This window comes from Anas acuta, chromosome 24 (genome assembly GCF_963932015.1).
Source record: "Anas acuta chromosome 24, bAnaAcu1.1, whole genome shotgun sequence".
NCBI classification, from domain to species: Eukaryota; Metazoa; Chordata; class Aves; order Anseriformes; family Anatidae; genus Anas; species Anas acuta.
In genome coordinates this window covers 4,883,304-4,903,821 of record NC_089002.1, presented here as the reverse complement: position 1 = coordinate 4,903,821, position 20,518 = coordinate 4,883,304, and the positions used below count along the sequence as shown (strand labels likewise).

The 20,518-nt window shown below is 66.2% G+C and overlaps 1 protein-coding gene across 7 annotated transcripts in view; it reads left to right on the top strand.

Moving 5' to 3' along the window:
• The window catches only part of NAV1 (neuron navigator 1), a 57,716-nt gene extending 38,365 nt beyond the window's left edge, over positions 1 to 19,351 (top strand). For 4 of the 7 annotated variants that reach the window (XM_068659643.1, XM_068659642.1, XM_068659640.1 and 1 more), the window contains exons 7-32: positions 4,633 to 4,771; positions 4,952 to 5,249; positions 5,519 to 6,212; positions 6,325 to 6,780; positions 6,970 to 7,011; positions 7,140 to 7,288; positions 7,912 to 8,082; positions 8,517 to 8,569; positions 8,770 to 8,793; positions 8,904 to 8,981; positions 9,215 to 9,298; positions 9,442 to 9,553; positions 10,061 to 10,182; positions 11,763 to 11,959; positions 12,047 to 12,209; positions 12,339 to 12,513; positions 12,730 to 12,827; positions 12,946 to 13,041; positions 13,185 to 13,344; positions 13,428 to 13,663; positions 13,739 to 13,908; positions 14,091 to 14,162; positions 14,434 to 14,630; positions 14,938 to 15,056; positions 15,273 to 15,470; positions 15,873 to 19,351. In XM_068659643.1, the coding sequence (XP_068515744.1) occupies positions 4,633 to 4,771; positions 4,952 to 5,249; positions 5,519 to 6,212; positions 6,325 to 6,780; positions 6,970 to 7,011; positions 7,140 to 7,288; positions 7,912 to 8,082; positions 8,517 to 8,569; positions 8,770 to 8,793; positions 8,904 to 8,981; positions 9,215 to 9,298; positions 9,442 to 9,553; positions 10,061 to 10,182; positions 11,763 to 11,959; positions 12,047 to 12,209; positions 12,339 to 12,513; positions 12,730 to 12,827; positions 12,946 to 13,041; positions 13,185 to 13,344; positions 13,428 to 13,663; positions 13,739 to 13,908; positions 14,091 to 14,162; positions 14,434 to 14,630; positions 14,938 to 15,056; positions 15,273 to 15,470; positions 15,873 to 15,968 (4,399 nt within the window). In that variant the 3' untranslated portion in view covers positions 15,969 to 19,351. The remainder of the gene's footprint in view (positions 1 to 4,632; positions 4,772 to 4,951; positions 5,250 to 5,518; positions 6,213 to 6,324; positions 6,781 to 6,969; positions 7,012 to 7,139; positions 7,289 to 7,911; positions 8,083 to 8,516; positions 8,570 to 8,769; positions 8,794 to 8,903; positions 8,982 to 9,214; positions 9,299 to 9,441; positions 9,554 to 10,060; positions 10,183 to 11,762; positions 11,960 to 12,046; positions 12,210 to 12,338; positions 12,514 to 12,729; positions 12,828 to 12,945; positions 13,042 to 13,184; positions 13,345 to 13,427; positions 13,664 to 13,738; positions 13,909 to 14,090; positions 14,163 to 14,433; positions 14,631 to 14,937; positions 15,057 to 15,272; positions 15,471 to 15,872) is intronic. The other 3 variants (XM_068659644.1, XM_068659646.1, XM_068659645.1) reach the window with 3 other exon arrangements.
• The last annotated feature ends 1,167 nt before the right edge of the window (positions 19,352 to 20,518 follow it).

Sequence of the window (20,518 nt, the reverse complement as noted above, 5' to 3'; positions counted from 1 at the left end):
CCGGAGCTGCTGGGCAGTAGCGAGGGCCCCATTACCCGTCCCCCCCAGAGTGATTTATGCAGCTAATTGTTTTTTCTGCCCCATTAAGTGAATGAGAAGCAAAGAGCCCAGGCTGCCCCTGCTTTTCCCTACTGGGAGCAGGGAGCACAGGGGTGAGGCTCTGATGGGAGAGATCAGTGGCCGTCCTCAGAGCCCCCTTGGTGCCAGCGACCCATGGATTTAGGCATGGAGACCCCCCAGAGCCCTGGCCCTACAGAAATAGGGGGGGCTGCGTGTGCCTCCCCCACTGCAACAACCACGGCAGAGCAAGGGAGAAGGGCCGGGACAGAGCGAGAGGGGCTCCACGTCCTCGTCTGGGGACAACTGGGGCAGGTGACAGGCGAAAGCTGGTGGCTGAGGACAACGTGGGGTGCACCACGCCGCGTCCCCTCTGTCCTTCCAGGGTCAGCCAGCTCCCGGTGGCTTCCCTGGCTCACACACGAGGCTGGTGGCAGCGGGGCCAGCTGGCACGCGGGTGGGTGTCGGTGTGGTGACAGGAGTGAGACGGGTGAGGAGCAGGACCTGTGGCCGTGCCGCCGTGGCCGTGGTGCTCTCGCTCAGGGATGCGCCGCGCGGAGCCACCAGCAGCGATTCTCCCCCCAGGGTACCCAGGCTGTCCAGGGGGGCTCCTCACCAGCCCCAAATCCAGATTTAGGCCAAAGCTGCTCCTCCGAATGCTCCCGGCCAGGAGGGAGGGACAGAAGGGGACAGCGCCCTGATTGTGCAAGGCTGGAGGGACGCAGGGGAGCGGTGCCGGTGCCGTGCCGCCGCCCCGCTGGCACACATCCCATGGCAGCGCATCCCGGTGCCCTCACCATGGGGCCAGACCCCCCAGCGAGGTGCCGCAGCGCTTTGGGGGGCAACCTCCATCCTCCTGGCCAGCAGCCACGTGTCCGAGAGCCACCGTGGGGCCAGCAGGTGCCGGCAAGGGGTGACCATCGGGGTCGGGCAGCGCGCACCCCACACGGCCTCGCCTCGCCAAGCCGGGGCAGGCACAGCGCGAGCGGGGCTGTGCGGCAGGAGGGAGCCAAGAGGCGTTGCCGTGCGAGGGCTGGCGAGGAAGGAATTAGTTATTTCCGAGCCCGCAGGGACCGGTGCTGTTGTGCTGCAGCCGCATTTAACCCTCTCTGCCCACCGCAACGCTGCAGAGGGGTGGCCGAGGGGGTCCCCGGGGTGCGCCCTGCCCTGGGGGCGCAGCTCCCGCTCGGCTAAGGGATGGAAAACCAAGATGCAAACCGAGCCGTTGTGCAAGGGGGGGGCTCTGCGGGAGTCAGGCCTGCTGGAAGCAGCCGCCCCCTGTGCGGGGCAGAGCCCAGAAGCTCTGGGGGCAGCTCCGGGGCTGGGCTGGGGGCACCAGAACCGGCCCTGGGGTGGCTGGGGCCGGGCGCAGGGATGCGGGGACACGGGGAGGGGATCGGGGGGGGGGCGGCTCCGGGCAGGCGGGGGGCGATGCGGGGGAGCTGGAACGAGGATGAGCCCCCAACCCTTGATTTTTTTTTTTTTTTTATTTATTTTTTTTTTGGGGGGGTGGGGGGGTTGGGGGCGTGCCTTTTGTCCCCGAACCGAGCCGGGCCGGGGCCGCTGCCGCTTTAACGCGGTGGGGCGGGCCCGCTGCCGCCGCCCCTCCCGCGGGGCCGCTGCTCCGGGCGGCAGCATGCTGCGGGCCGGGAGAATGCGCCGTGCCCCGCGCCTGGCCGCCAGGTAGGGACCGGCACCGGGACCGGCACCGGGACCAGCACCGGCACCGCCTCCGGGACCGGCACCGGCGGGCGCGGCGCGGGGCGGCCGCGGGCGCATTGCGGGCGGGCGGCTCCCGGGGGCCGGGGCCGGGGTTGGGGCTTTGTCTGCCGGGCCCCGAGCCCCGGGGCCGCACCGCGGCCGCTGCTTTGTCTGCACCGCACCGGGGGCGGGAGGGAGCCGCGGCCCCGCCCGCGCCCCCCCCTCCCCTCCCCAGCTTCAGCTCCCGGTTGCCGGCCCCGGGGGTCCCCGCGGTTTGGTCCCGTTGCGCTCCACCGCGCGGAGCCAGTGCTGGGACCCCCCTGAGCATCCCTCGGGAGCCCCCCCCTCAGCACCCCGGGCTCGTCTCGCAGCTCCCCGGGGTGGGCGCAGGGCCCCGGGGTGCCACCGGGAGGGGTCTCGGTGCAGGGAGCTGGTGGGGGGGCGCTGCGGAAGGTGGAGGGTGGGGAGCACAAAGCGGGGCCGAGCTTTGCTCCCCTGGAGCGCGGTGCCCGCAGCAGCCGGTCCCAAAAAGCCCAGCCCCGGAGCTGCCGGGGCTGCAGCACGGGGAGATGCTTCGGAGCTGGCTGCTCCCCCCCCCCCCAGCCCAGATTTGGGGGCTCAGCCCTCCCTCGGGTGCTGCATCCTTGCAGGATCCTCTCCCCTGCATCCCCAGGCAGGGTTTGCGGGTTTGGTTTCAGCGTGGTGCTGCAGCTTTGGGGTTTGAGGGGGGTGCTGGGGTGACCTTGGCCAGCAGGAACCCCTTAGGGCTGCTTTGGGGCTGCCTGGGCTCAGCCATGGACCGGGGGCTTGTGTTTGCCCAAGCTGAGTTCCTTTTTCTGCCAGGGGGGTGGTGGTGGGGTCACATTTAGGTACGGTGCTGGGTTTTGAGGACCCCTTTGCGTGCCAGCCATGCACCCTGCAAGAGAGCTCGAGGCACCCGAGGGTGGGCATCTGGCACCCAGGTCTCACCCCATGGCCCCAGTGCCTTTGGGATGTGGCCTGGGCCCCCCCCTGGGCTGTCCTGGGGTGGTGCTTGGGCTTGGTGGGGGTACCTGGAGCCCAGCACGGGGCCACGCAGGCAGCAGAGGCAGCCCCTGAGCGGGGCTCGTGGTGGGGTGGACGTGTGGGGTGAGCTGGGTGGGCTCCAGAGACAGCTCCCCCCGTGGGTGCACATTGGTCCTTCCTCATGGGGCTGCTGAGGGGGGTCTGGGGCCACCTCCCCATGGGCTAGCCCCAAGCCCTGTGCCCATTTCATTGGGGCTCTGCGTATATCAGCCCCTCTGGGGCCTTCTGTGCGAGGCCGGGAGAGCTTTTGGGGTCAGCCCAGCTGGGCTGGCACGAGCTGGAAAGACCCAACCGCGTTTGGTCGCAGCCACGTGGCCGCGGGGCGCAGCTCCCCAAAGCTCTGCCTGGCTCTGGGGGCTGCCTGTGGTGAGGGGCTGAGGTGGGAGGGGAGAGGAGCTTAGCCTCAAGCTCTGGGGATTTCTGTCCCGGTGAGAAATCCCCACAGCAGGGGCTGGTGCTGGGAGATTTGCGGAGCCGGGCAGCTCCGTGGCGCTTCCTGGGCACGTGGTTGTAATTAAATCCCTTCCTGGGCAGCAGGGTTTGTGCTGGAGGGATTCAGGGGGCTGTATCCCTCTGTCCCTGGCCAATTCCCTGGGTTTTAGGGACTCGTGCTGGGGATGCACGAGCTCCCCGTGCCCCGCCGGGGTGCCCAGCAGCTCTGGGCTCCCCCGAGATGTGACGGGGGGGCCCCTTCCCTGGGGCCAGGCTCTGCTCGCCCGGCCGTAAACCTCTGGCTGCTGACAGCAGCTCTGCCCCCGGGGCTGTGTGGGGTGGGGAGCCTCATCCTGACCCTACTGCAGAGGGGCCGTGGCGGTGCCCAGCCTGGGGGGTGTGGAGGAGCAAGGGATGAGCACCCGATTGTGCCCCCCGATGGTTCCAGACCCCCACCCGGTGCTGTGCTGGAGCTGCCCAGGCGATGCCTCAGGGTGCTGAGGACACCAGTCCCCCGTGGACATCCAACCTCTGCTGCCCCATGGCTCCGTCCCAGCGTTTGGGCATCCTCCCTGCACCCCAGGTGGCAGAGGTGCTCAGCGGCTGCCATCCCTGCCCGTCCTGTCCCCAAATGTCACCTGGGTGGTGCTGCACAGCTCCCCCGGCTGCTGCAGCTCCGGTGCCGGTGCTGGGGACCCCGGCTGGCTGCGTCCCCTCGGCTCCACTCCCCGTCCCCCCCCAAAAAGCCCAGAGCAGCTGATATGGGGCTGCGGGGCCCTCCCTGACCTACTGAGCCGCTGACCTGAAAGGGGCCGTGCTCATCCTGCTGGAAGGCGGCCGTGCTCCTGCGTTCTGCCCGTGCTGACTGACAGCCCCGGAGATGGGCTCGTGCACGCTCCGCTGCGCCCCCGGCACGGAGCAGCTGCCCGGGTGCTGGGGAGGTGCCGATGTCCCCCGCGGGTGCCGGAGCAGCGAGTGGGAGCTGGCTGAGAAAGGGTGGAGGCTGTGGGGTGGGTGAGTTTGGTGTTCCGGCCGCTCCCTGCCCTTTTCAGGAATCCTCCTGACCCCCTCGGTGGGGCTGGGTGTGGGGAGCTCGGTGCCGGCCGCGGTGCTGCCTGCCGTGCCGGTGCAGGTGCTGGTCCCCCCCCCCGCACAGGTGCCTGCAGTCCATAAAACACCTCCGTGGGGGCCTGCATGGGGAAATTGTGGGGGTTTGGAGCCTGCACGAGGCTGGGCTGGAGCCAGCCCCGGCTGTCAAGCGTCGGCTCCCCGCCAGAACAGCAGCTGAGGTTTGGGGGTGCAGTCGGGTGGCAGGGGGACGTGGTGGTGGCAGGGGCCGGCTGGGCAGGGGGCCTCACGCTGGCTTCGCTGTTGCAGCTGGGATGAAAGCAGCTCCATCAGCAGCGGCCTCAGCGATGCCTCTGACAACCTCAGCTCGGAGGAGTTCAACGCCAGCTCCTCGCTCAACTCCCTGCCCTCCACCCCCACGGCCTCGCGCAGGAACTCGGCCATAGCGGTAGGTGCCCGCGGTGCCACCCTGCAGCGGGGTGGGCAGGGGAGGGGTGCCCAAGGCACAGCACGTGCCACGGGGCTGCGATTCGGTGGGGCTGGGAGCACCCACGGGTGTCCGGTGCCCTGGCACTCGCCGGGGCTGGGCTGGGTGCCGGTTTTGCCCCTGACTCCTCTCGTCCCGCAGCTGCGCACCGACTCAGAGAAGCGCTCGCTGGCGGAGAGCGGGCTGAGCTGGTACGGCGAGGCCGAGGACAAGGCGACCAAGAAGCTGGACTACGACAGCAGCAGCCTCAAGATGGAGCACGGCTCCTCCAAGTGGCGGCGGGAGCCCTCGGAGAGCTGCGAGGAGGGCTCCAAGGGCGGCGAGCTGAAGAAGCCGGTCAGCCTGGGCACCCCGGGCTCCCTCAAGAAGGGCAAGACCCCTCCGGTGGCAGTGACCTCTCCTATCACCCACACGGCCCAGAGCACCCTCAAAGTGGCAGGTGAGGCCGGTTTGGGCAGGGGCTGATTCTGGGTATCTTCGTGTGCCTTCCCTGCGCACATCAGCCGTGGGCTGGCTGTGGGACACCCCGTGGGGCTGGAGGCTGGCTGGGTGGGGGGATCCTGGCTTCTGGGCAGTGCCGCGTCCCGTCCTCTTCCTCTACATCAAATCTCTGCTTCCTCATCTCCAAGGCTGCACCCAAACATCCCATCCCCCAAACCCTCCCCGCTGCTCCTGGGCTGCTAACCCCTCCTTCCCTCCCTGCCACAGGCAAACCTGAGACCAAAGCCACCGACAAGAGCAAGCTGTCCGTGAAGAACACTGGCCTGCAGCGCTCCTCCTCCGACGCCGGCCGCGACCGCATCGGTGACGCCAAGAAGCCCCCCTCGGGCCTCACGCGCCCCTCGGCCTCCAGCTCCTTCGGCTACAAGAAGCCGGCTCCTGCCACCGGCACCGCCACCGTCATGCAGGCTGGGGGCTCGGCCACGCTCGGCAAGATCCAGAAGAGCTCCGGCATCCCCGTCAAGCCGGTCAGCGGGAGGAAAACGAGCCTGGATGTCTCCAACGCGGCCGAGCCCGGGTTCCTGGCCCCGGGGGCTCGCTCCAACATCCAGTACCGCAGCCTGCCCCGGCCGGCCAAGTCCAGCTCCATGAGCGTGACCGGTGGCCGCGGTGCCACCCGGCCCGTCAGCAGCAGCATCGATCCCAGCCTGCTGAGCACCAAGCAGGGCAGCATCTCGGTGTCGCGGCTCAAGGAGCCGTCCAAGATCGGCGCTGGCCGTGGCGCGCCGGCCCCCGTCAACCAGACGGACCGGGAGAAGGAGAAGGCCAAGGCCAAGGCGGTAGCGCTGGACTCCGAGTGCGTGACGCTGAAGAGCATCGGCTCACCCGAGAGCACCCCGAAAGCCCAGGCCAACCTCCCGCCGGCGGCCAAGGTGGCTGAGCTGCCCCCCACGCCTCTCAGGTATGAACCTCCCTGCCCCAAAGGCAGCAGGAGCGCGGTGTGGCCGTGCCCAGCACCGAGCCGTGCCCGGCGCGCGGTCTCACCACTGTCCTCACCCGTTTTCTTCCCCCAGAGCTGCTGCCAAGACGTACGTGAAGCCTCCCTCGCTGGCCAACTTGGACAAGGTCAACTCGAACAGCCTGGACTTGCCCTCCTCCAGCGAGCTGCACCCCCCGCACGCTGCCAAGCTCCAGGACCTGCACCCGAGCGGCGGGCACCTGACGCCCTGCTTCAGCCCCAGTCCTGCCCCCATCCTCAACATCAACTCGGCCAGCTTCTCCCAGGGCCTGGAGCTCATGGGCGGCTTCAGCGTCCCCAAGGAGGGCAGGATGTACCCCAAGCTCTCAGGCCTGCACCGCAGCATGGAGTCCTTGCAGATGCCCATGAGCCTGCCCAGTGCCTTTTCGGGGGGCAGCACCGCCGCCCCCACCCCTGCTGCTGTCCCCACTGCCAGCGCGGAGGAGGAGGAGGAGGAGGAGGCGGGTGAGCTGGGCTGGAGCGGCAGCCCCCGGCTCGCACATCTGGACAGGTACGGGCTGAGGGTGGGCGATGGGCTGCTGGGCACCCTCCTCACCATCCTACCGTGGCCTTTGCCTGCCTCGGAGGCTCATATTTGGGGGAAATCTGCCTCGTCCCTGTGTCGTCGTTCAGCCCCTAGGGGCGGCGTGGCACCTCCCCTCCGTGCAGGCGGCTGATTTTCCCTTCCCTTCCCTTCCAGCTCCAACCGCGACAGGAACACGCTGCCCAAGAAAGGGCTGAGGTAAAAAGGACCCCAAGGGCTCGTGAATGTTTCTGGGAAGGGAGGATGGGTGTGCGGGGGCACCTGGGGCGTGGAGCTGGCAGCGGGCCCCCCGCCACCTCACCGTGCTGGGCTCTGCTCCCCTCCAGGTACCAGCTCCACTCCCAGGAGGAGGCCAAGGAGCGGCGCCACTCGCACACCATCGGCGGGCTCCCCGAGTCGGACGACCAGACGGATCTGCCCTCGCCCCCCGCCCTGCCCATGGCGCTGGTGGGGAAGGGCCCGCTCACCAGCATCGGTCAGTGCCCCCCAGCCCCATCCCGCTTATCCCCTGGGTCCCCCCCTGGCACCTGGGCTCTCTGCTGGGCTCTGGCTGCCTCTGGGTGGATGGGTTTCTCCTCGTCACCCCCCGTATCTGGTGCCTTTGGCCCCAGCAAGGTGCTGGGATGTGGCTGGGGGACCAGGGGCACGCATCACCTCTGCTTCAGGGCATCCAGCCCACCACTGGGTCTCTGCCCGCAGTGCTCCCCTCCTCTGGGGGTGCCCAGAGAGCAAAGTGCAGCCCTGCCCTATTCTTCCTGGCTCCTCCATGTTCCTGGAGGGTCTGGGGACTTGGGCAGAGGGGTTGGGGCTGGCAGCAGGTGATGGGGTTGCTCCCGGAGGTGATGGGCTCCTGCACGGTGACACAAGCTTTGCCTCAGGGTGAGGGATTTCTTTCTCAGCTCTGCGCTCACCAGAAGACGTTGCAGGTCTCCATGTCCCTGTGTAAACCTGCTTTTTAGCTTTCCTCCCGTGCCTCTGCTTTGGGACCGCGATCCCTGCTTCCTTTCCCCATCCCGCCTTCCACGGACCGCTCCCAGCCCCTCTTCCCCACCCCGATCCCCGCTCTGACCCTGCCTCTCCCCCTCCTTCTCCTTGCAGTGAGCCCCACTGCCGCCACCACCCCGCGGATCACCCGCTCCAACAGCATCCCCACCCACGACTCCACCTTTGAGCTGTACAGCACCTCCCAGATGGGCAGCACCCTCTCCCTGGCAGACAAACCCAAGGGCATGATCCGCTCGGGCTCTTTCCGCGACCCTGTGGACGACGGTGAGAGTGTGCCCAGGCTGAGAAGGCTTCCCCGGGGGGCGGCGGGGCTCCTCGGATCCTTGTCCCTTTTTTTTGGGTGCTGCTGGAGGGGCTGGCACACCCGGCGCAGTGCTTGGCGACCTCCTTTGCGCTGGCATCGGCTCTTTGTGCAGCTCCCGACCCGCACAGGTGCTGGTGGGCAGGTTTAAGCCGTGGTGGGTGTCCAGCGGTGCCTGGTGTCCTTGGCACTGGGGACAGGGGACCCAAACAGAGTGGCTGAGGCTTGGACAGAGCCCAGGGTGCTCCCCAAGCAGCCCTACCAGGTTGTGGTCGTGGCCAAGTGAGGATCGGGCAGAGCCCTGCAGCCACCCTCCCCGGGTCCCCGCAGGGTCCCCGCAGAGCCCCCCGTGGCCCCAGGAGCTCCCGGCTTCCTGACAGCTTTTGTTCTGTTGCAGTTCACGGATCGGTGCTGTCCCTGGCCTCCAGCGCCTCCTCCACCTACTCCTCCGTAAGAGCCACCGCCGGGCTGCGCCGCCTCCTGCATGGCTGTGGGCTGGGGCGGGGGGCCTGGGTGGGATTTGGGGTGCTGAGCTGTGTGTGTGGGGGGGCTCTGTGCATGTCCTCCGCCCCGCGCTGAGCCTTGGCCGTGCCTCGCTGCCCTCCTGACTGCCCGCCTCTGTCTGTCTCTCTCTGCCCTCGCGCTGCCAGGCTGAGGAGAAGATGCAGTCCGAGGTGAGCCCGTGCCCAGCGCTGCCGCCTGGTCCCCACCTCGCTGCCGCAGCCGAGGCGAGCGCCCCGACCCCTCTCACCCCCCCCGACCCCTCTTTGTTCTCTCCCCGCAGCAAATCCGCAAGCTGCGCCGCGAGCTGGAGTCCTCGCAGGAGAAGGTGGCCACCCTGACGTCCCAGCTGTCCGCTAACGTGAGTCCCTGCGGGAACCCACGGGGGATGTGTGGGGCTGGTGCTCACCCACAGGAGATTTGGGTTCCCTTGGGAGCACCCCGAGGCCAGCCAGAGGTGGTCCCTGCTGTGGGCTTCCCCCTTTCCCTGGCACTGGCTCCCCTGCCCTAGGAGAAATCCCCTCTCCGAGCTCCCCATCCTGTGCTGAGCGGCTCGGGGTCGCGGGTGCTCATCCACATCCCTGTCTCTCCCAGGCCAACCTGGTGGCAGCTTTCGAGCAGAGCCTGGTGAGCATGACCTCCCGCCTGCGGCACCTGGCCGAGACCGCCGAGGAGAAGGTGAGAGCCATGGGGAGGCACTGGGAGAGTGCTCACGGGGCTGGGGGGTACGTGGGGTGAACCCGAGGGTGCCCCCGGGAGCTCTCGGGGCGTCCCCCGCGCCGTGGGGACGCGCTGCAGGGCTCCTGGCTCTGCTCCTGCAGGACACGGAGCTGCTGGACCTGCGGGAGACCATCGACTTCCTGAAGAAGAAGAACTCGGAGGCCCAAGCCGTGATCCAGGGAGCTCTGAATGGCACCGAAGTTGCGCCCAAAGGTAGAGCATGGCACTGCAGCCCTTCTGCTGCGCCCTGGGGAGCAGGGAACTCATCAGTCCCCGCTGTGGGGTTGGCAGCCCTGCCTGAATCCAGCTGGGCTCCTCCTGCCTGGGGCTGACACAGGGCCTTGGGTCATCCTTGGCTCTTGCGAGGTGTTTGGGGTTCTGGGCAGCAGCCCCTTTCCTGCCTGAGACCCCTGAGCATCCAAACCCTGGGTTGCACGCAGCCAGGGCTGTCAGCACGGCAGGTCTCGGTGCTGGTGCCTAGGGGATGGGCTCTTTGCCACGTCTGTGTTTCTGGCTGCTGATTTTTGGCTTGGTTCCCCCGGGATCCTCCTTACCAGGAGGCTCTGACCGCTGCGGGGTTCGGCTGGGCCCAGGGGAGAAGGGAGGGATCTCAGGGTGGGCTGGGGGGAGCTCCCGGGGGGCTGTGGCACTGGATGGGCACGGTTTGACCACTCCGTTCCCGGTCTCTCCCCACTCCCTGGCTTCTCTCGCCGGCCCCAGAGCTGCGCATCAAGCGGCAGAACTCCTCCGACAGCATCTCCAGCCTCAACAGCATCACCAGCCACTCCAGCATCGGCAGCAGCAAGGACGCAGACGCCAAGAAGAAGAAGAAGAAGAGCTGGGTGGGTTGGGCAGGCTGGTGGCAGGAGGAGGGGGCGTGGGGAGCCGCTGGCAGGGTCTGGCTGGGCTCAGCCCCGTTGAGCCAGCCCCGCTCGGTCCATCTTGGTTCCCTCTGTCCCCTGGGGACAGCGCTGCCGAGGAGCGTGCAGCCACCCTGGATATTTCTGTCTTGTGCTGCCTGGGGCCAGGAATTCCCCAGCTCCCCTGGGAGTTCTCCAGCCCTTGTCCCGCACGCCTGCTCCCTCGTGGTGTCTCCCACCTGCCTCCCTTCAGCCCCCACGGGCGCTGGCAGCACGGGGTGCGGGCCTGGGGCTCTGCAAACACCCGGCCAGGCAGCCCCGAGCTGGACGCGTGATTAAGTCTTGCTTTGTTCTGTTTCTCTTCCCCCTATGCTGACCTCAACCCTTTTTTTCCAGGTGTACGAGGTAAGTCCCACGCCGTCCTCTCCACCCCATGCCGTGCCTACCCAGGGCGCTTGCTCCATTTCACGGGACGGCGCTCGTGCCCCAAACCATCCCATCCATCCCACTGGCACTGATTCCCTAGCACGGCCACCCCGGGGCCCTGTGCCACGCACGCCTCGGCTGCTGCCTTTTGGTGTTAGGGACAAACCATGCACCCACGTGGAGGGGCTGAACCACCTGGGCAGCAGGGAGGGCTCAGATAGGGACCGGTCCTTGGATCCATGGATGGATTTTCCCCCGTTCTTGCCTAGGGCAAGCACTGTCCCCTTGGGGATCCATGCAGGTCCCAACGCTCCCCTGCTCTCCTGCTGTCAGCAGAGCCAGATGCTCAGCTCGTTCTATTTCTATTTTTACATTTTTTTTTCCCTGAAATACAGTATTTTCACTTTTGGGGGATGCCCTGGCCCAGCCTGCCCAGCAGTGCCTGTGGGAGATGGGCCAGATCCTGCCTGCTCTCCATCCTCTTTTCCCCCTGCCTCCCCTTGGAGCAGACTCGGGCGCCCCAGGGGACGTGCTGTGACCTCCAGAGTCCTGGTGGTGGGGCTGCGTGTGCAGGACCCAGGCCTGGTTTGGCCCCTGCACGGTGTCCATCAGCTCCCCCCGGCCTCGCACTCGCCCGCCCGCTGCTGTGTGTGTGCTGTGCGCTGTGTGCATGCTGCATGCCCGGCCGGGACGCCTGCCGAGCCCCCGCACCCTTCCAGCAGGCCGTTTGCCCCCCTGCCCCTCCAGAAGCACGGAGAGGAGAGGCTTGGGGTGCGCCCCCAGCTCTGTTCCCAAAGCCCTGCTCGCTGGGTTGGCTGCGGTGGGGTGACCGCGAGGATGGAGTCGCCCCTTCCCGATGGAGCAGGGCGCTGGTGCGGTCCCCCGGTGCCCCCGTGTGGGTGCTAATTTTGGTCTGGGGGGAGCCTGGCCAGGACACGGGTCCTGCTCAGCGGGGCCATTTGGTGTGGGGTCACAGCGGTGCCTCCTGGGGTGGTGGTGGGGAGCCACAGGTACCTCAGCGATGGTTCTGGTGCTGCTGGTCCCAGGTCAGACCATCTCTGGGGCCTGGGGCAGGCCCGTGTCTGCGAGGCTGTGCTGTCTGGCTGTCCGTAACGAGCGTTTTTGGTCTCCTGTAGCTGCGAAGCTCCTTCAACAAAGCCTTCAGCATCAAGAAGGGGCCCAAGTCGGCCTCGTCCTACTCGGACATCGAGGAGATCGCCACGCCGGACTCGTCTGCCCCGTCCTCCCCCAAGCTGCAGCACGGCTCCACGGAGACCGCCTCGCCCTCCATCAAGTCCTCCACGTCCTCCTCCGTGGGCATCGACACGGCTGAGTACGTGGGGCAGGGAAGGTTGGGTGCGGGGTCTTGGGGTGCCTTACCCCAGCCCTGAGCACGCCGCGCTCTCCTTCCCCATCACAGGCTCTTCCAGGCCCACAGCGAGGGCGAGCCGGAGAAGAAGGAGGTGTCGGAGCTGCGCTCGGAGCTGTGGGAGAAGGAGATGAAGCTGACGGACATCCGCTTGGAGGCCCTCAACTCGGCCCACCAGCTGGAGCAGCTGCGGGAGACCATGCACAACATGCAGGTGAGGGCAGCTGCGCCTCGGGGCTTGCGGTCCTCGCGTCCCCGGAGCCGTGCCGCAGCCCTGGGCTGGTGCTGGGATGCTGCTGGCACCCAGCTGCTCACCCTGGGCCGCCACACGGTTCTCCCCCAGCTGGAGGTGGATCTCCTGAAGGCCGAGAACGACCGGCTCAAAGTGGCTCCGGGGCCCTCGGCGGTGCCGGGATCCCTCCCCGGCCACGTCACGAGCACTTCGGCCTCCTCTTCGCCGCGGCGCTCGCTGGGCCTCGCCCTCGGCCATGCCTTCAGCCCCAGCCTGGCAGACACAGGTAGGGGTGACGGAGCTGCCGGGTGACAGAAGGGACACGGATGTGCATGGGGGTGCCCAGCACAGGCAGTGGGAGCGTGCTGGGAGAGCACTGGGATTTGGCTGTGCACGGGGACCTGCTGTGCTGCCTGTGTCCCAATCAGCTCAGGCTGGGCACGGTCAGGCCCCGTGGCTCTGCTCGCCCTGCTGGCACGGCCTGACTCTGCTCTGTCCCCAGATGTGTCCCCCATGGACGCTGTCAGTGCTGGCACCCAGAAGGATGAGCTGACGCTGAGGATTGTGGTGCGCATGCCGCCCCAGCACATCATCAAGGGGGTAAGCGCGGGGAGCCCGACGTGGCCCAGCGCCACGGTCCTGCATGGAGGGGCAGGGGATGTGTCTCCGGGGCTGGGCGCAGTGCTCCCACTCTGCACACCTCTGCCTTGGCTCCTAGGACCTCAAGCAACAGGAGTTCTTCCTGGGCTGGACCAAGGTGAGCGGGAAGGTGGACTGGAAGATGCTGGATGAGGCCGTCTGCCAGGTCTTCAAGGTAGGAGCATCCTGGCACCTCTCTTGAGAACATCTTTCTCACTGCTCCGCTCTTCCTGACGCTCCCTGGCTTGGTCCTTACCAGGAGCTCATGCAGCTGCTGAGTGCTGTTGCCTCCTGACAGCCCTCTCCTTGTCCCCGCAGGATTACATCACCAAGATGGATCCTGCCTCCACGCTGGGGCTCAGCACCGAGTCCGTCTACGGCTACAGCATCAGCCACATCAAGCGGGTCCTGGACACGGAGCCACCAGAGCTGCCGCTGTGCCGCCGGGGCATGACCAGCATCGTGGTGACGCTCAAAGGTCGGTGGGCTCCCTCGCTGCCCTGTCCTCCCTCTGCCCCACGGTGGCACGGAGCGGCACCCTCAGCCCTCCCCTGCCCGCAGGCCTGAAGGAGAAGTGCGTGGACAGCCTGGTGTTCGAGACGCTCATCCCCAAGCCCATGATGCAGCATTACATCAGCCTCCTGCTGAAGCACCGGCGGCTCATCCTCTCGGGACCCAGCGGCACGGGCAAGACCTACCTGACCAACCGCCTGGCCGAGTACCTGGTGGAGCGCTCGGGCCGGGACGTCACCGAGGGCATCGTCAGCACCTTCAACATGCACCAGCAGTCCTGCAAGGTGAGGGCGCGCGGCAGCTGAGACCCTCCCCGCTGGCACTGGCGCTGACGCCGTGGTCCCACGCGTGACGCCCAGCTCCGTTGGTTGCAGGACCTGCAGCTGTACCTCTCCAACCTGGCCAACCAGATTGACCGCGAGACGGGCACGGCGGACGTGCCGCTGGTGATCCTCCTGGACGACCTCAGCGAGGCGGGCTCCATCAGCGAGCTCGTCAACGGCGCGCTCACCTGCAAGTACCACAAATGGTGAGAGCCCCGTGGTGTCCCCCTCCGGGGCACGTGCACGCTCCCTGCTGCTCTCAGCGCGTTCCCCGGGCTCCTGGAGGGTAGGAGCACGGCCCTGTGGGTTTCCTCCGGTTCTGCTGCGGGTGGAAGCGCTGCAGGGTGCTTTTTCTCATGGTTCATGTCTCTCTCCATCTCTCCCTCAGCCCCTACATCATCGGGACCACCAACCAGCCCGTGAAGATGACTCCGAACCACGGCCTCCACCTCAGCTTTAGGTATGGATCATCTCCAGTGAGGGTCCCTGTGGGGCTGGGGAGGGCAGGGGGCATCGCTCTTGCCCCCGGGCAGTCCCAGGGACCCTGGTGAGGACCGAGCCCCAGGCCTGTCCCTGCCATCCCACAAGGGTCTGAAGTCCCCAGCCCTGGCGCAGGCAGCGTTAGGGGTGCTAAGAGGTCCCCTAAAGGTGCGGGGACCCTGGGGAGGGTGCCGGGGAGTTGGGCTTCTTGCGGAGAAGACCCAACGCTGAGCACTCGGCTCTCCCCGCAGGATGCTGACCTTCTCCAACAACGTGGAGCCAGCCAATGGCTTCCTGGTGCGCTACCTGCGGCGGAAGCTGCTGGAGTCGGACACGGACGTCAACGCCAACAAGGAGGAGCTGCTGCGCGTGCTGGACTGGGTGCCCAAGCTCTGGTACCACTTGCACACCTTCCTGGAGAAACACAGCACCTCCGACTTCCTCATCGGTACGGCCTGGGCTCCTTCTTGTGCCTCGCGCTGCTGGGAGCCGCGGGAACCCCCATGGGATGGGGGAAAAAGTGTCCCAAAGGAGCCACGATGTTGCCTCGTGTCCCCCAGCCCCACACCAATGAAAGCTGGGGGGTGACGGGCACAAACAGGGCTCGTTTGGGTGGCATTGTTTGGGTGCGGTTTTGCTGGGTTTTCCCAGGCAGGTGTAGCATTGCCTCACACACTTTTGGGGCTGGGTTTTTGGGCTGGCGCGGGGTTGGGGGCCACCCGCTTCCCATCTTCGCTCTCTGCCTCCCTCTGCAGGTCCCTGCTTCTTCCTGTCCTGCCCCATCGGGATCGAGGATTTCCGGACTTGGTTCATCGACCTGTGGAATAATTCCATCATCCCCTACCTGCAGGAGGGAGCGAAAGATGGGCTCAAGGTACCCAAGGCTACCTGGCATGTGGGGACACAAAGCAGGGCTCAGCCTGGAACCGGGGGCACTTGGGGATGTGCTGGCACAGCAGACAACAGGGTGGGGAGAGGGGAGGTGCAGGGGTGGATTTGGGGTGCAGGTGACGCCCCTGTTGCCCCGTCTCCTGATTGCTGCCAGTTTTGGTGTGTGGCTGAGGTCATGACTGATGCTCCCTGCCCGCAGGTCCACGGGCAGAAGGCGGCCTGGGAGGACCCCGTGGAGTGGGTGCGGGACACCCTGCCCTGGCCGTCAGCGCAGCAGGACCAGTCCAAGCTGTACCACCTGCCCCCGCCCACCATCGGGCCCCACAGCACCGTGTCCCCTCCCGAGGAGCGCAGCGCCAAGGACACGACGCCCAGCTCCCTGGACGCGGACCCCCTGGTATGGCCGGGAAGGGGTCGGGGTGGAGGAGAACAGGACGGGGCTGTGCATTGCTTTCCCGGGTACTTTTTGGTGTAAAAAACCCAACTTCTGAGTTCTGTTGTGTGCTCCTGGGAGGAGCAGTGGGTCCTGGGTGGTGGCACCACATGGGCACACGCTAAGGGGGCTCACAGTGCGGTGCCAGGGGACAGGCCCCAGTGCTTTGGCACAGAGAGCTCTCAGCATCCTCCGAGTCCAAATCCTGGTGCTGGGGAAGGATTTGTGACATCCCTGGGCATCCCTCTCCCCTCTAGGCAAGTTTTTTGGGGTGTGGCCGGTTTGGGAGGGCCAGGAGGGCTGGGTGCTCCTTGCCGAGCCCCCCCTGTCCCCATCGGGCTGGGTGCCACGCGCCTCTCCCCGCAGATGGCCATGCTGCTGAAGCTCCAGGAAGCCGCCAACTACATCGAGTCCCCAGACCGTGAGACCATGGTGGATCCCGACCTGCAGTCGACTCTGTGAGGCACGGACATGCCGGCCCAGGCGCAGGGGAGCCGCCGCCAGCCGCCGGGGCTGCTCTCCTTCTCCTCTGGTAGCCTGGAGCGCGGGGCTGGGGCTGGCGAGCGAGCGGAGAGGACTTGGGGCTGCTCCGCGCGTCCTTCGCGGAGCGTGGGGGAAGCTCGGCTCACCCCGCGGCAGAGCGCGAGGCGCCGTTCCCCCTCCCCACGCCGGGGGGGTAGGAGAAATCCTGGTTTCTCTTCTTGGTTTTTCTGTCTCTTGCAAAACTCTCGGGCTTCGGGGGCCGGGCTGTGAGCGCTGGGACCGAGCCCCCGCTCCGCGGAGCCGCAGGAAGGCCCCTGCGTGGGGCAGGGACCCCGCGGGAGCCACCTGGGCCGGAGCTGGGGCGCGTCCCCCTCCTCTGTCCCTCTGTCCCTCTGCCAGGGCAGGCGCCGAGGGACTGCTGCCGGGGGGGCAGCGCCCGCCTCGCTCTGAGCGAGGGGCAGCACGGATCCCCCGCTACCTTTGTACGTTCCCTGTTTAACCTGCATGGCAGCCGCTGCGACCCGGACAGCCCAATAAACCCTGCTTCGGTTATTTTATTTTATTCCCCCTCCCCTCCCCTCCCTCCTTCCCTTTTTCTTTGGCCGAGTCCAGACTTCGCTTTGGTCCCTTTTTTTGTTCTTGGTCTGCTTTTCTCTCTCCCGCCCCGTGGCCCCTCGCTTCCCCGCGAGCAGCTCCCCTTCCTTTGCCTTTCTTTTGCAGCCGTCGCATCCACCACTCCAACCACCTCCGTTACAAAACTGGTGCTCACTGGACAACCTCCAGTCCCTCAATCCACCTCCTGCAGCCTCGCAGCTGGGCTGGGCCGGGACCTGGCAGCGGGATGCTCCCGGAGCACCCCCTTGCCTGGCACCCCCCCTCCCCAAAAGCACAAGGCAGAGTCTGGCCCTCAGGACGAGGTCTCCCACCCCGCTGGGGTGCTAAGGGACATCCCCTCCCCTGCACCCAGGCTGTGCCCAGGGTTGTCCCCATGCCCCTTGATCCCCTCCCAGGCCCTCTTGGGGTTTGGTGGCCCCCAGGTGCCAGCCTGTGCCCTTGGCCCTGGCAACGCCTGGCCGTACCCCACACCGGTGCTCTGGGGACACCCAGCTGGGGCCACGTCCTCTTGGCCCCGAGGTGCAATGTCACACTGCCTTAATCCTTGTGCCGTGTGGGAAGGGGGCACGCAGGGCTGGGGCTGGCACGGTCCCGCCTGCCTCGGGGGTGGTGTCCTCTCACTGTGTCCCTAAAGCCAGCCGGGCCGGGACAGGACCGTGGCACTGGGGTGAGCCCAGCCCCGTTGGGGCCGCTGGCTTCACGCCCTGTACTTGCACATCCCTGAGGATGCTCCAGGGCTGCTGCTGCCTCTGCCCCCCTCTGGGCTCCTCATCCCCGCGGTCCCCCCACCGGACCAAGGGGAGCGCAACCCCTGGGCCCCCTCTCCTCGGACCCCTTTTGGGGAGAGGAACCCCCGGGGCTGCTCCATCCACCTTGTCCTGCTCCCGGCCCCTCTTTGCGCGTGGTTTTTGGGGACACCTCGCCACCCTGCCAGGCGGGCATCTCCCCCCAGGCCCTTCCTGGCCCTCCTGCCGCTCGCCCTTGGTGCTCTCTCGCCCGGCGCGCCTCGCCTCGCCGCCCCGTTGCCTCCCGGCCGCGGCGCCCGCGCCCCTTGGTGCTCACTTCTCCGTCTGTCCCACAGCCTCCCCGCCCCGCACAGGGCTGTCCCCTTCCCCACGCTGGCTTGGACGCTAGGGCTTTTTTTCGTTTTGCCTTCTCTTGTGTTGCCGCCGTCGGCTGAGGACTCGCTGTAAATAGATCTGTAGTCGAACGCCCTGCGGGAGTTGGTGGGGCCCGGCCCTGCGCCTCTTTCCGTTTTTTTCTTTTTTTCTTTTTTCTTTTTTTTTTTTTGTACTCTGTGATAACTGTGCTGTGCTGACTTCTTTTTCTGATTGTACAAGACCCCGGCTCAGCAGTTGCTCGAGGCCGGCGCTGGGGACCCGTGCTCCCCTCCGGCCCCGCTCGCCCTCCTTGGGGCTCTGGTGCCCGAGGCCGGGCACGAAGCACCTTTGGGTGCCCTCCTGGGTGCCCTGAGGAGCCCCGTGGGGTAAGGGGTCGATGCGTCCCCCCTGCTTTCCACGGGCTGTCTTTCTTGACCCCCACAGAGCCACCAAAACGTCAAACCGACCGTCCCCATCCCCGGCTCACCCGGGGCCCTACACCTGGGTGCCCCCAGCCCCTTTCCCATGCGTTTGTCCCACCTTTCCCCTCCTGGGACTGCCCTAAAACCTCAGCCACCGTGCACTGGGGTGAGGGACAAACCCCGGTGTACAGCAGGAGGAATCCCAAGCCCTGCATCAGCCCCGTTCAGTAATGGGATGGGCGATGCCCTGAGGATGGGATGTGGTGGGGGGGCTCTCTCTGGGGCTCCCCAGAGGAGGGGGACAGACCCCGATGGCTCCTCCTGGCTCACACCGCGCACCCCCCGGCCCCAAGCGTGGCAGCCATCAGGGGCACCGGGGACTGAGTGTCCCTTAGGGCTGCCAGTGCCTGGCCCAATGGGGCCAACGATTGCACTGAGGCATCCCCCAAAGCCCCAGGGGTGCTCGTCACCCCCAAAGGTGCCTGTTGTCCCTCAGGGTGCCCACCCTACCCGGGGTGCCCGTCACCCCAAGGTACCCGCGGCCCCTCGGAGCGCCAGGAGCCCTCCCGAGGGGCTGGGGCTGGCGGCTGCCAGCGCCTCCCCCTCCTGCCCCCCCTCGAGCTGCTGCTGCCCGGTGGCCTGAACCTTACAATTTTAGCTTTTTTCTATCAAAAAAAAAAAAAAAGAAAAAAGAGAAAAAAACAAAACGACAACCTTTTTTTAATTAAATAAAAGATGAAAATGGACAAATTCCTGTTTTAGATGATCTGTGTAATTGACTGGGTTTTGTGTTTCTTAACTGCATGGTATTCCTGCCGAGGGGTTTTATAGCACTTTTTAAATTTCTCTTTAAGATTTTGGTCCGGATTTCTACTGCTCTCGCCTGTCTGTCTTTGCTTTTTTCCTTGCCTCTTCGAAGTTTGTAAACTCGCTCCATTTTATACCTGATGTTGGAACCCAACCCTCCGTTGTACATAGCTGCGGGAACAATCAGAGGGAACAAACACCATCTGGACTCTTTCCACCACGCGTCGTTTTTACTTAAAAGAAATTTTCAAGTCTAAAAGGAAGCCAGGAAAAGGCTTGAGGATCTCACGAAGGACAGAAAACAAATCCAGCCCTGCACCAAGTCAGCTCCTGCTGCCCACGCTGCCCGCACCACCCGGCATGTCTCTTCTCGGTCGTCTGTCTAACTCCATTGGATTCAATAAAGTTATCTCCTGTACCCGGCTGCTCGTCCTGTGTCCCTGCAACGGGGTGGGGAGGATGGTCCCATTTGTACCCTTGTACTCCCCAAAATCCCCAGGGGGATTTGTAAAAGCGCCCCTGGTCTGAAATCGTGGCAGGTTTGCAGGGTGCTGGGGGGTTTGTCAGAGGGGGGACCCCTTCTAGAAGAGGATTGTGCTGCTGTGAAGTCCTGGGGTGTGCAGAAATGCTTCTGGGGGGAAATCCTTGAGAATTTGCAGGATACTGGGGGGGGGGAGATGTGTCCTTGGGGGGGGGGGACGACAGGCAGACCTTAGCCAGGGTGTGCAGGGGGCTCTCGGTGGGCAGGCGGCTGTGCTGGGCCCCTTCCACCCAGCCAGGACTGGTCCCCATCTCCCCATCAGAGGGGGCACAATGGGGACATGATGGGGACAGACGCTCCTGCCATGGATTCTGGCCACCCATCACCAGGACAAGGGGACAGGAGGGGGAAGGCGTCCCCCCAGCAGGTGTCCCCAGGTCCGGGGGGGGGGATGCAGAGGGACCACCCCGGCCCCGTGCCTCCTTTGGGAAGACTCAGCCGCACGGCTCAAGGGCGATGCAGGAGGATGCTGCAGGGTCAGGAGCAGCACCCATGGGCTCAGCGCTGTGGCGGGGATGAGGGGTCCCTCTGTGGGGTCCTTTCCCTCTCCTGCAGCAGCCGGTGGCAGCCCGCACGTGGCCCTGTGGGGTCGGTGGGCTGGGTGCCCGGGGTGCCTCAGCCCCGCACCCGTGGCAGTGGGGCCGGGCAGGGCTGGAGAGGGGCTGAGCAGCTCCTGGGCTTGCTGGTGTCCTGGTGTCCTGGTGGCCCTGGTGGCCCTGGTGGTCCCATCTGTCCCACACCCCCTGACCCTATAGGCACAGCACCACCCCTATAGGACTAGCACCCTTATAGGCACTGCAGCTCCCCTATAGGCACAGCACCCCTATAGCCACAGTACCACCCCCTATAGGCACAGCACACCCCATATAGGCACAGGACCCCCTATAAGGAACAGCACCACCCCTATAGGCACAGCACCATCCCCTACGGGCACACCATCCCCTATAGGCACAGCCCCACTCATATAGGCACTGCCCACCCCCTATAGGTACAGCACCACCCCTATAGGCACAGCATTTCCCCTATAGGCACACCATCCCCTAT